The following is a 13,741-nucleotide window of genomic DNA, read 5'->3' on the forward strand; positions in this document are numbered from 1 at the left end:
TCAAGGCAGTATCTGGTAACATAACCAGTTAGTATTACTGGCCTGGGTCAAACAATTTTGAAGTAATCACAATTCAGTTCCTCTTAAAGTCTGCACAAGTACAAGTCAGAATGTGTTTGCCAATATTACAACTTCCCACAAAATGTATGAGGAAACTGAATTATAAAAACAATCAATTACTACTATCAAGACAGCATGTGATTTGATTGGCCTTACTCACTGAAGCGGCTGGTAATAAAATCAGATTGGTAATGAACTCAATAAGGAAAGTCATATGTCCTTTCTGAAATGGTGCATAGAATAAATAAGTATATAAAGAAAACCATCAATAAACCTGTTTTATGTTTTCTCTCTGAGGGGGAGAAAGTGTTAGCGATGTAATACTTCTATTTATAAGGGGCACATCATCATGAGGGTACATGGGAGACAATGATAGCTTTTTAATGTTTCTGTTCTCCCACAATCAAAACTTGATAAAAACACTATTTGAAACAAACCATCTTTAATTCATAAATTATACAGATTACAGAATCTTCATCATTCTATTCTTTCCTAGCTGGACACAACTGCCATATGAAATTCAATTACATTCTACAGCGCCAAGGAAATGTTAAACTATGAGTGTTCATATGACTTGCCTTATGCAATTTTTTCTGACCAGGACCAGGACAACAGACTTTTAAAATCAAAATTTAATTTAATCCTATTAAAAATAATCTTTTATTTTTCCATAGATCTTAGTCATAAAAAGGCATCTTTCATTAAAAATGTACTACTGTTACACTATTATGTATAACTAAATTAAGTACATATTCTCTATAACCCTGTCCTATGGGCAAAATTGCCAGTTTAAAGAAGTTAGGTAGCTTCTCTAAAGTATCGTCAATAAATAGTAGAGCTAGGTTTTTGAATACAGTCAGTCTTACTCTAGCATCTAGTCTTAACCACTATCTGGTTAAACAGCATCGTCTAATCTATTCTTCATAAGAAAGCAAACCATTTCTGAATATGAGACACAAATTAAATTTTTCAGGTAGCCCCTATGTACTAAGTGCTTTCTGAATGCTTTCTGTACTTTTATTTTTGATTTTCTATGTCAGTCGCTGAGCACAAAAAAACCCCAGTAATACTAATAAGCCATCTCTTCTTGATAAAACCCTTCACTTATACTCCACAGAGACTACTTGAATAATTTTTTCTGGGATTAGGTTAACGATTGTTAGAGAAATTGGAAGCATCATGAAAAACCAAAAGAATGAGCAAAAACAATTAGTGTAATGGATGAAAGGTAGGAACATTAATGGATCATTTTATAAATTATAAATATTTTATAATAGCTAATAAGTACACATTGCATTCCTTGTGTGATTTTTTTAAAGGGAATAAGCCAAAAATACTTGCTTTCACCACTGCTATTCAACACTGGAATACAAGCTCAAGCCATAGCATTAGACAATAAAAAATAAATAAGTCATTCAGATTTGGAAGAAATAAAGCTATATTTATTTATATATAACATAATTCTATAGACACAGCAGAAATCCCATGGGATCCACAAAAACTACAAGAGCTAATAAACAAATTCAGCACAATCTCAGGGACAACATACAAAATTAGAGGTGTTTCTACACTACTAATTAAAAATCCAGAAAAAAAATCAAGAAAATTCCATTTACAATAATGTCAACAAGAACAAACTACCAAAGAATAAATTTAACCAAAGAAGATACAGACTTTTATGCTGGCAACTACAAAATATGGAAACAAAAAATTAAAGATCTAAATAAAAGGGACATCCCATAATCATGGACTAGAATGCTGAATGTTGTTAAAATGGCAGTCTTAAAGCAGTGTAACATTCAATGAAATTCCACCAAAATTCTAATGACTTTTTTGGGGAAAAATGAATCCTCAAATTCATCTGGAACTGCAAGAAACCCTAAATAACCAACACACACACACACACGCACGCACGCACGCAGGCACGCACATGTGTGCATGAAAAGAAAAAGAAAATGAAAAGAGAAAAAAAAAAAAGAAGAAGAAAAGTAAAACAGTAGCACTCAAGAGTTCCTGAATTTAAAACTTGTAACAAGAGTAACAAGTGGAGCACCACATACCTGTAATCTCAGGTACTGGGGAGGCTGAGGCAGGAGCACTGCAGGTTTAAGCCTGGGCAGCATAGGAAGACTTATCTCAAAATAGAAGAAAAAGATCTGGGGATATAGCTCAGTGATACAGTGCTTACCCAGCATGCACAAAGCCCTGGGTTTGATCCCTACTACTGGGGGAAAAAATCAAAACTAATAGACCAAAAGAATAGAGCTGAGAATACAGAAATAAATTCCAACATCTATGCTGAAATGATTTCAACAAGGATGTGAAGACTATCCAGTGAGAAAGAGTAAGCTCTTCAAAAAATGACCCTAGAATACCTAGCTACATGCAAAGGGATGAAGTTGGACCCCTAGCCAATATGAAAATTATAGCTCAGTGGTCAACAATATAAGCACTGTATAGCAACAGAAACTATCAAACACCTAGAAGAAAACATATGCAGTAATCATGATGGTGGATTTGGCAATGAATTCTTAGGTTAAATGCCAAAAGTACAGCAACAAAGAAAAACTAGTTAAATTGGACTACATAAAAATTAAAAACTTTTGTCCATCAGAGACCACTATAAAAATGTGAAAGGCAACTGAGTGAAATATTTACAAATCATATATGAGTTTAATATGCAGAATAAAGAACTCTTAAAACTCTTGATCAAAAAGACAACTCAATTTTTTAAAAAGTACTTAATACAAGAGCCCAGCAAGCACACGAAAAGATGTTCAATGGTATTCTTAGGGACATACAAACCAAAGCTACAGTGAGATACCACTTCATATCCAATACAATGGCTTAATTTTTTAAAAAAGAAAATAAAAATTTGATCAAAGTGGAGAAAGTGTAGCCCTCAGACATAGCTGGTGGGAATGTAAAATGGTTCATTCAGTTGGAAAAGTCTAGAGGTTTCTCAAAAAGTTAAATACAGAATTACCATGTGACAATAATTCCACTGCATAGTGGAAACCTAAGAAAATGAAAATATATAGTCACAAGAAAATTTAACATAAATGTCAACACGAGCATTATTAGTCAAAGGTAGAAATTCAGGATTCCTTAGTAGAGGAATGGATATGCAAATTATAGGTATATAGATACAATGAAAGTACAGATATATGGCGCATCTTGGATTAGCCACTGAAACATTACGCCAAGCAAAAGAAGCTATACATAAAGGGACATATATTGTATGTACACTGTAATTCCCTTTATATTGCTTATAGTAGGCAAATCTATAGAAACAAACTGCAAATTACAAGTTACTATATGATTATTTTGGTGGAGTAATGAAAAAAGTTCTAAAATTAGAGCTGACGGTGCACAACACTGAGGATATACTAAATACGACCAAATTATGCTATAATCATTATGTAGTCTGTAAATTCCTTTTATGTAGAAATAATGAGCTTTCTTTTTAAGAGAAATACATTTAAACCATTAATTTTTAATTTTGCCTTAGTCTTTTAAAATTAGTAACCAAATAACTGACTTAATGTTTTTAGCCCCTCTATACATCCAGGATACTTTGTTCCTCCTACTCCAGTGGCAATCCTATGTGGATTGCTCCCTTTACACTCTAACATTAAAAATAACCTAGACTCTTACAGAGATGATCACTCATTTTTTGGTTCTGATAAAATAAAAAGATTTCTACCTAATTTCACTGGATGACCACCTCCTGGAACTTACATTTTAAACAACTACACTTTATCATGCAAATTATGATATTAATACTGTTAAACGCAATGCTCATAAACATAGTTTTAAAAATTAATTTCAGGAGCCTGGGGATTTAGCTCAGCGCCATAAGCACCTGCCTTGCAAGCAGGCAGTCATGAGTTCGATCCCTGGTACCAAAAAAGACAAAAAAACTAATTTCAAGCTTTTTTCACAAGAAAAGCACTTTTATATGCAGGATAAGCCTACAAATTTTTATTAAAAATGAAGTCTTTAAGAATTAGCAAAAATATAAAATGTGGCCAGATATGGTGGTACACTGTAGTCCCAGCTACTCGGTCATCAAGACAGTAGGATATCAAGTTTGAGGCCAATTTAGAAAATTTAGCAAGATCTTCTCTCATAGGAAACAAAAAAAGATGAAACATGGCTAGGTTGTAGCCCTATCTATCTAGCACGTATGTGCAAATAAAACTTTCTTGAAATAAACTACACATCCATATGGTTCATTTTCAAGTAGCTAAAAAAAAACTTGTTACAGAGAATTCTGGAATACTAGAAATGAGGTAACACCAATTATTATGTCTTTCTGCATGTCAGTAAGAGTATATATATCTTTAAGTCGTCAAGAACAGACTTGCTGCTTTACTGTTCACCATATTTCCTAAACATCCATAATCAGAAAACTTTAAAATATGCAAATTAACCTTCTAATGAACCAGTACTTTAGATGTATTTTAACTACATCAGCAGTTCTCAACCAGTAGGTTTGTTTTGTCCCCCAGGGGATGTATTTTTCATTGTCACACCTAAAGAGAGCTACTAGTACCTAACAGGTATATTTCACCAACTCTGCTAATTTTTCTACAACACTGCAAAGCCTCCTACAACAATTACCAGGTTCAAATGTTACACTTGAAAACCTTGAGCTAGATTGATGGTCTCATTCATGTCTTACCTAAAGCATTTTACTGGAGCTGTTTTGTAATTTTTCATGTCATAAAAGTATAAATTTGACTTATAGCTTTCAGAATTCAGCTAAGCAATACAATCTCAGAGAAGGTACAAGTTAAAAAAATGGCAAAAAAAAAACTTGATACAGAATGAAATATAAAAGGAAGCATATCAGCACTTTGGGAGGCTGATACAGGAACATCACAAATTTGAGCAGTTTGGGAAACCTATCAAGACTGGATGTGAAAATAATTCAAAAAAAGTGCTGGGGATGTAGCTCAGTGCAAAGGTCCTGGGTTCAATCCCCAGTACTGAAAAGAAAAAGGAAGAAGAGGGAGGAGGGGAAAGGGAGGGAAGGAGAGAGAAAGGGAAGGAGAGAGGGAAAGAGAGAGAGAGAAAGAGAAAGGGAGAGAAAGAGAAAGGGAGAAAGAACAGGAACAAAAATCAAGTCAGACATACATATAACCAAAATTTAAATGAAGAGCTTGTTAGATATCTAGAACTCTTAAAATTCAGTTTTAATTTACAATACAAACACCATAGAACATGACTAAAAATTAAAATTACTGCAGTTATTTTCTATTTTCATGTCATATAAATATCTTTTCAGTAGGATAAAAATCTTAAGAAACAACTATTTATGTTTTTATTTCAACTTTTAGCATTTACCTTTGCTATTCCATTAAATCTTCTTTGGAAAGAGGTGGGCATATAAATTATTTGTGCTTGCTGATACTTCATCAAGTAACAATAATAAAGAAGAGAAATTTAAAAAGAAGTTGCATCCAGGGGAAGTCTACTTTTCAACTCTAATACTATAAAGATTTAAAAGATAATATTATTTAGGATATCCTTATTCCAAATCAGATTGCCCCAGAAAAAACACGTTACATTTGTTATTTTCCTTAATTTGTTAATTTAAAGAGTTATAAAGTGAAGATCTTTACATTAAAATCTGTTAATACTAATTCCTAAAAAATCAGTTAGTTGAAAAGAAAAAAATCAAGTTCCACAAAATGAATACACTGAAGCAACTATAACAGTAATAACCTTTATTTAAAATATTCTTTATCTAGGAAACTCATTGTACATGAGTTTCCAACTAATTATTAGGGTCAGAAACAAAGAAAATAAAACCAGAGAAGATCCTCTGTAGAAAAAATACACAAGGAACATTTCTACATGTGAAAACCAGTCAACAGTCTTAACATCCAAGCACCAGTCTCTACGGCACCCCTAGTGAACACCACTATCAACCTTGAGATCTGATTTGCTCTTGTCATTCTTCACTGAGTAGATGAAATAAGTTAAGGTGTCTTTTTCATTCACTGGAATAGACCTAAAGTGGCAACCAACTATCTATAAAGAAAAAAAAATTGAGGAAATTAAATTTTTGATATAACAAATTGCAAACACTAAGTAAGAGATACTACTTCTTTAAAAGTGCTGTGTGATAAGAGGCATTTCTTTTATGAATTTAATTTCATTTAATGAACAAAATTAACAAAACACCAACAGGACAAAAAGGACATAAGAACAAAAGATGTTTTAAACAAACAACGGTTTGATTTCAAAGTACCCTTTGGCCCACTGAACTAAATATACACTGATTAGATGCATGTCTCCTTTTATTTTAAATTTTACAACTGGATCTAGATTGCAAAGGAGTATTTTTACTTTTAAGCTTTAAATATCAGTGCACTAAAACAGAAGGGTCCACATGCATAGTACTAGGAAGAATAAATATGAAGTTGAAAACGTTTTGATACCAAAGAAACAAACCATGAAATATAAATATTTTTGCTATAAATTATAACCATTCACTGATCAATGGCAGTATTCTTGGTAAAGGCTCACTGGAATTTTTTCAGAATAAAAATTATGAATGGAAAAATGAAAAGAAAAAGACAGGGAGGATTCATTGGAAACTTTAAGACTATTTAATTACTTCTCTGTCATTTCTTTAATACTTAGGATTGAATCTAAGGCATTCCCACTGAGCTACACCCCAGCTTTTTTTGTTTTTGTCCTCCTAAGACAATCTTGCTAAGCAGCTAAATTGTCCAGGCTTGGCTAGACACTCCCACAGTGCAGGAATTACAGGTGTGTACCCCATGCCCAGGTGCTTCCTTGTCTTCTCATTGTGCTAATCTAACAGATGCACTGACAACAGAATAAGAGTTAAAAAAAAGAAGAGTAAATGTGCATGTCAAGTCTATATTTATATAAAAAAGAAAGAAAGAAAGAAACAAACAAACAAACTGCTGCAGGAGTTGGGCATGGTGGCACACATCTTTATAAGCCCAGCATTCTTTGAAGACAGAAAGATAGCAAATTTGAGCCCAGTGTGGGCAACTGAGCGATTTAGTGAGACTCTGTCTCAAAATTTAAAAATAAATAAGCAAATAAAAATAAAAAGGATTATAAATGTAGCTCAGTGTGAAGGTTCTAGGCTCAATCCCTAGTACTGAAAAGGAAAAAAGTCTTGAGAATAATACACTGGTTTTCATTTAAAATAATCAGTTGATGCTCATTTATTGGAAAGCAAAGGTGATTTACCTCCAGTAGTGTTTGATACATTTCATCACGGTAGGCAATATGTATTCACATGGTGTATAATTCAAAAAGGACCAGGTCTTTTAAATCAAATTTGAAGAAAACTTTTCTTTAAATTTACACAGGCGAGAAACAGAAAAGAAATTCTGGCTGAAGAATACATTGGGTATTAACAATGTTATGGAGCATTCTGCCAAAAGACTATAACTTCTATTTATTTATTTTTTGGACTCACTATGTAGTTTGAGTCAGGCTTGAACTTGCTATATACTTCTGGCTGGTCTTAAATTTCTGATCTTCTAGTCTCAGCCTCCTGAGTCCTCGGATTACAAGTATGTGCCACCTCACCAACTATCTTTTATCTTATTTTATATGTACATTTTTGAAAAATATGAGAAAACTATATATTCACATTTCTATTGTGTACAGTAAGTTAACCTTTTAAAGTATGATTAACATACAAATACACAAATCTGTAAGCATCCTAATAACATGTACAGATATGTTTTTGGTTCCTTTACTTTCTGAAAACACACATATACACAACAAGTTAAATTTTCAAAACTAAACAAAGGACCACAAGTCTTATATGAAAGCAGAATGTAAGTAAAAGTTTGCATATGAAAATACTTTTATACACCTATTCTAGCAGAAACTTAAAAAATTCTAATAAAGACATTAAGGCTATAAGGTATTCAATAAATATTTACTAAATAAATGGAATTTCAACATTTTGAAAACTATTCTTAGAAGATGCTATACATGATTTAAATATAATCCATTAAGTAGTCATTATATAAAGAAATCTGCTAAGTGGTAGATGAATGTTGGAAGGCAACTAGATTCTTCAACAGATTTTCTTTTCTTCTGTTTTTTCCTTTTTTTGGCATACTTGAGATTGAGCCTCAGGCCCACATCCCCATCCCCTTTTTATTTTTTGTTTTGAAACAGAGTTGTAGTAAGTCCCTAATGTCCAGACTAGGCTCAAACTTGTGATCCTCCTGTCTCAGCCTCTCCAAGGCTGATATTATAGGCTTATGCCATTTTTATTTTTTTTAATTAAAATGTATTGTTTATATACTACTTTAATAATTTTATTAGCACCTAATGATTTCTTGTTTGTGTGAACAACTTCATTTAAAGATTAACAGGCTTAAAACTCATATTTACCTCAACAAGTTGTGCTTTATTCAGTCCTGGTCTGGTTGGTAGCTTGAAGTGTCTCTTGTATCTCCTAAGTGTATTTACTTGTAATTGGTATAAATCAACCTAGAAAATATCAACATGTATGAATCAGTTCACATAATTTGTTGAAACTTTGTCAGCTATGTATAATAGTGGACATTTCAATTTCAGCAAAATAAAACATTTCACTGTTCAAAAAGTCTTATACAATGAAATCTATAAATTATTAAAAATTTTAAATTTTTGTGAGCAATTATAAGCTAGGCAAAAACAAGGAAGTTATATGACAACAGACCTAAAGAATACAAATTTTAAAAACTGAAACTACTTGATTTTTTTTTCTTTTTTTGAGACAGGGTCTCACTAAGTAGTTTAGGCTGATTTGGAACTCATAGCCCAAGCTAGCCTCAAATTGGGGCACTCTTCTTGTCTCAGCCTCAAGTGCTGAGATTACAGCATGCATCACAGCACTCAGGACCATAATTCAAATTGCAATACTCAAATTGTATAAATGAATGTATCAATTGAAATTGTGATTATTAACTGAATACATATAAAGTTCACTTTCATTTTCAAATTTATCAGATGTTTTAAACATTCAAAAAATACCTGTTGCTACCTTTTTATAACAGTCTCAGAATGGAAAACTTATGATTTCCATGTAACATACAGAAGTGTTCATCTACCTCTGGGGTATCGATATCTTGAACAGGTGAATCACCACCATCATCATCACTGCCTTTTCTCTTTCTTCTGTTTCGAACACTCTGAATTAAGTTTTTATGATAATCACAGATGTAAAGATGCCTTGCCTGAAACAAAAAGTTGTACAGATTGCTTATGATTTCAGTAAAAATGTGTCTTTTTACTAGTAAAATGCGTAGGTCCCAGTGAATTATGAAAAATAAAGTCAAAGCAGGATATAGTTAAAACAATGGCATGTTTCTTCCTATTCAAAATTCTACACCCAGTTAAAACGCAAGCTGTCTGGGGACAGAGCTGAGGGTAGGGTGGGCGGGGCATTCGAGGAAGGGGTGGTACCTGCTAGGGGAGGAACTCAGAGGAGGAGAAAGAGAAATTCCAATCCTCTAGGTTTTTCATCCTGTTGCAGAGAGGGTGACCTTAATTAGTTCACGCTAGGCTTTTACCTGACAAGGGGAAATGATAATGTCGCCCACAATTATGCTATTTCACAGTATTTTCTCTAAAGAAATATTTTAGAAAGTTTTAGTATTGTATGCTTTCTAATTTAATACTCAAATGTATTCCTGGAATAAACTCCACGTTTACAAGTGATCTACTGAATTTATATTCCAACTATATTTAAATTTCAGTTACTAATTTTTCACATCACTAAGTGAATGTATTTATCTGTAATGCATTTTCCAATAATTCAGTCTGAAATTATTCATGTCCACCTGAAAAGTTTCTCGTGAGCAACAATGAATAGCTTAAACAAGCAAATTGTCACAAACTTTAAAAACCAAACACAAAGCAAAAAACTTTGCATATACTCCCAAGAGCTTTACAGTGACATTAAATATTGGGTTACATATGCTGACAGCCCCTTTTAAAAATACAAACAAGGGCTGGCCTAATAGGCTTTTTTAATGCAGAACGTATTCTAGGTTGTATATCTTGTTATTCATTCGCTACCAGCCAGAGATCCAAAAAGTAGCTAGGGTTCTTTTTAAAACCCTACAGATGATCCAAAAAAAAAAAAAAAAAAAAAAAAAAAAAAAAACCAAAAAAGCCGTGCAAAAGACGGAAAAAGAAATCCTGATGGCTGCCGCGCGGACTGCAAAGCCGCAGGGGCTTACGTGCTCCCCAAGCCTGCAGCAGCTGCCCTAAAAGCCGACACGGTGAACACTGTAGCACTTGGCGCCCTGCAAATCGGCAGTGAGCTCGGCTTCCCTCTTTCTCTGTTTGGGAGGAGACAAAACACGGAAAAGAACAGAATCTTCCCAGACTGCAGTGAAAGATCCTGCAGGACTCCACTTTCCCCAGACCTGAGGAGCTATTACTCCCAAGGGCCAACAAACAGCTCCAGCAGCAAAACAAAGGCGCCTCCATTCCAGAAGGGGCTGACGGGCTACAAGAAAACTACTCCAGGCCTTCGGTGCGGCGGGCGATCTCCTTTGTTCAGTTTGCGGATCGCAGCAAAGAAGGAAGAAGGAAGAGTGTGCAAGAAAGACTGGGGCAGCGGGGTCGGGGGCGGGGGAGAGGATGAGAACCATGGCGTTTGCAAGCGCTGGGGGCGGCGGTCGGAGTTGCTGCGATTCTGTTATTTGCAAAACACCAAAGAACTCACGAGGAGTCTGCACAGCTGCTGGGGCTGGGGAGCACCTGAGTCCCGCCAACGACGCCTGGCTTTGCCCAGCTGCTAGAGCTCTGCGGGGGCGGGCGGGGAGGGGCTGTCCCGGCGCACTTACGCTCTTGTCCAGCTCGATCTTCACCTTCTTCTGGGAGATGCTCTTCTGGATCCTCTTGCTGAAGCTGGCATTGCCGGCCGCCCGGCCGCACCGCTCTCCGTCCTCCCGCAAACAGCACAGCTGCCCGGGGCCCGGCCCGACCGCTCCCGGGGGCCCCGCTGCCGAGACCGCTCCGGCTCCCGGAGTGTCGGCCCCGGCGCCCGCCCCGTTCCCGTTCCCAGCCGAGGCGGCAGCAGCGGCAGCAGCTGCAACCACTGCGGCCACGGCGGCGGCCGCATCCCCGCCGCGGCTCATCTCCTCAGGCGTGAAGCCGTTCATGCCTCGGTGCTCAGAAGCGCCGGCACTGACAGAAATCCCCGCTCGCCGCACCGTGCCGCCTCTCTCCGCCAGGTCCCCGGAATCCTTCCCGGCGACAGCGACCCAGTCTCTACCCCAAGTTCTGCAGCAGCACAGCCGAACACCAAGAGTTCCGGGCCTGCTGGTCTGTGTCGGAGCTGGAGCAGTGCACGCTCGCGTGGCCGCGACCCAGAGTCCAGACGCGCTTGGAGAGGGGATCCCGCTCACTGTCACATGGACACTTTAGCACTTGGACCTTTGCGCCTCCCCCTCCCTCTGTCTCCTGGACCTACGCAAGCAAGACGTGCCTCCTTTCGCCCCGCCCCTCCCACTCTGCTGCGAGGCACGGCGGGAATGGTAGTCCTCTGTGGGAGCCAACCAGTGCTGCGTTCAAACCCTGTGTCCGGTGGGAACTACTCATCCCAGCATGCTTCGCGCGGCAACGGGCCAATTTTGTGGTTTTTTTTTTTTTTTTTTTTTTTTTTTTTTTTTTTTTTTTTTTTTTCTTTTAAGCACCAGGCAAACTGGAGTATGAGGTTAGGATTTACGGTATTTTCTCGTCTCTTGTGTCGCTGAGGGGAATAAGACTGTTTAGTTCCTGCTGTTTTGCAGTTGGTGTTCAGACCAAGTTAGCTCACTCCGGAGAAACATAAACTGTCTGGTGTGGGGGAGGATAAGTGAGCCTATGGGGAAAAAAAGTTTCGGTAACCTTTTCGTATTTGTGGCAGACAGCTTCTGGCGTAACCACACTTTTGTGGAAAACCCGAATCGAGGAAAATTTAGGCGACCTGGAGCGCTTCAGGTCCTTCAGCTCCATCTCGGTTTGACAGTCTTTGAGGCACCAAATTAATTAGGCACCTGCTAGGAGTGGGCACGAAACGCACATCCCGATTTGTGGACCGTGACCGGCCCTCCTTGCCAGTGTCAGCTGGTTGGCAATCACAGGACTGTTTTCGCCTGCATTCTCAACATTTTCAATTTCTCAAGTGGCTTTGGAGAAGGGCGGAATTTAATAAAGGGGATATGAAACCCCACCCATACAGAGTGCGTTTGACCGCTCCTCGAAAACTTACAGCTTTAGCTCTAGGTAACGAGAAGGGCCAGGAAATCACATTTCCGTAGTCGTCTATATGCCCATACATGGTGCGGGTGTGCCTGCGTTGCAGATCTATGTGTGTCCGCGCGTGTACGTGTGTGTGCTCGCGTAAACATGTATGTTCGTGCGTTTGCTTGTGGAGGGCTGGGTAGACTAGGAGTGGCTACACTTTCGCTAGTTACTGCGCGTCCTTATTTAATCACCCTGTTTAACAACCTCAGTGCTTAGACAAAAATAATTTCAGGCTGTGGATATTTTTAAAAGCTCTTAGACCTTGTAAATGATATTTTTCTAATTGCAAAATGCCACTTACACTACAACTGAAAGCTACTCATTCCATCTAGGCATTTCAGTTCTACAGTTAGGCAGAAATACCTTGAATACTGGGATGAGACAAAAGTAAATACCTTTTATTTGTAAAAATCCTGCTTGTATTTCATTGGGCTTCCTAAATTGCAGATTAATATTTTTAATCCATTCTCAGAAATTTTAAGGGTATGGTGTCTTGACAAATCATTTCTTCCCTTATTCTCTTTTCCATTTCTGTAACTCCAGTCAGAATCAGGCCTCTCCTACCTGGTCTCCAGTCTTTATTTTGGATTGCTTAACCTCGGTATCAAGATTCTCTCTTTTGGTGAGCCTAGTCGGCTCCAGAACTCACCTATAGTTTTTAACTTTTATTATATATTTTAGGTTTATAATTCCTTGTCATTCATTTTCAAATCTTAAATATCACTTAGTTCCAAGTTGTCTGACAAGATTTAGAAGCTTGGCCTTTTCTTCAGTGAGCATAGTGAGCAGAGTATTTTCCAAGCATGTGTATTAGAGGCTGTTTCTTTTGTCTATTGTCTGCTGGTGCTGACTCATACTTGACTCCTTTTGCACCCATTATCTTGGATTGTCTTTTGTTCATTTTGAAAAGTTGATTATAGAAATAATTTGAAGCATTGGATCATGTTCGTAGGAGAGGAGCTTCATTTCCTTCTGTTAGATGCTAAAGGATGCCAACAGTCCCAAACTAATAATGCTTGAGTATTTCTAAGATGATATTCTAGTCCATATTCTCATTTTTTGGCTATACTTCTTGAGATCTTATCCCAGAGCAAGAGGCCTTTAACTAGAAGCCCTTAACATATGGACTTCAACCCAATGTCCAAGTGACTGATTAATGTTCAGATTTTCCTCTATTTCCTATCTTAAAGTGCTTGGCTATACTAAAACTGTACATATTAAAATAATATTTACATTGAGATAGTATTCATGATCCAAACAGCATAAATCTGTGGTTTCTATCATGATTTCATTTTCATAAGAATGTGAAGCAAATTAAGTTCCCAGTTAATGCTGGAGCTTGTTTTGGTACAATATTATTTATACTGATTACCAAGATAGA

The 13,741-nt window shown here is 36.9% G+C and overlaps 1 protein-coding gene across 3 annotated transcripts in view; it reads right to left on the minus strand.

Moving 5' to 3' along the window:
* Sap30 (Sin3A associated protein 30) overlaps positions 1 to 13,741 on the minus strand; it is a 30,228-nt gene that overhangs the window by 2,095 nt on the left and 14,392 nt on the right. Inside the window, exons 1-4 of one of the 3 annotated variants that reach the window (XM_003469129.4) lie at positions 10,917 to 11,534; positions 9,171 to 9,296; positions 8,470 to 8,568; positions 5,781 to 6,102 (exon numbers count right to left, since the gene is read on the minus strand). In XM_003469129.4, coding sequence (XP_003469177.1) covers positions 5,980 to 6,102; positions 8,470 to 8,568; positions 9,171 to 9,296; positions 10,917 to 11,234 — 666 coding nt within the window. In that variant the 5' untranslated portion in view covers positions 11,235 to 11,534 and the 3' untranslated portion in view covers positions 5,781 to 5,979. Of the gene's footprint in view, positions 1 to 5,780; positions 6,103 to 8,469; positions 8,569 to 9,170; positions 9,297 to 10,916; positions 11,539 to 13,741 lie in introns of those variants that run through there. The other 2 variants (XM_063234751.1, XM_063234750.1) reach the window with 2 other exon arrangements.

Source organism: Cavia porcellus, unplaced genomic scaffold (assembly GCF_034190915.1).
Source record: "Cavia porcellus strain 051 isolate PalLab524CR breed Dunkin Hartley unplaced genomic scaffold, mCavPor4.1 scaffold_24, whole genome shotgun sequence".
NCBI classification, from domain to species: Eukaryota; Metazoa; Chordata; class Mammalia; order Rodentia; family Caviidae; genus Cavia; species Cavia porcellus.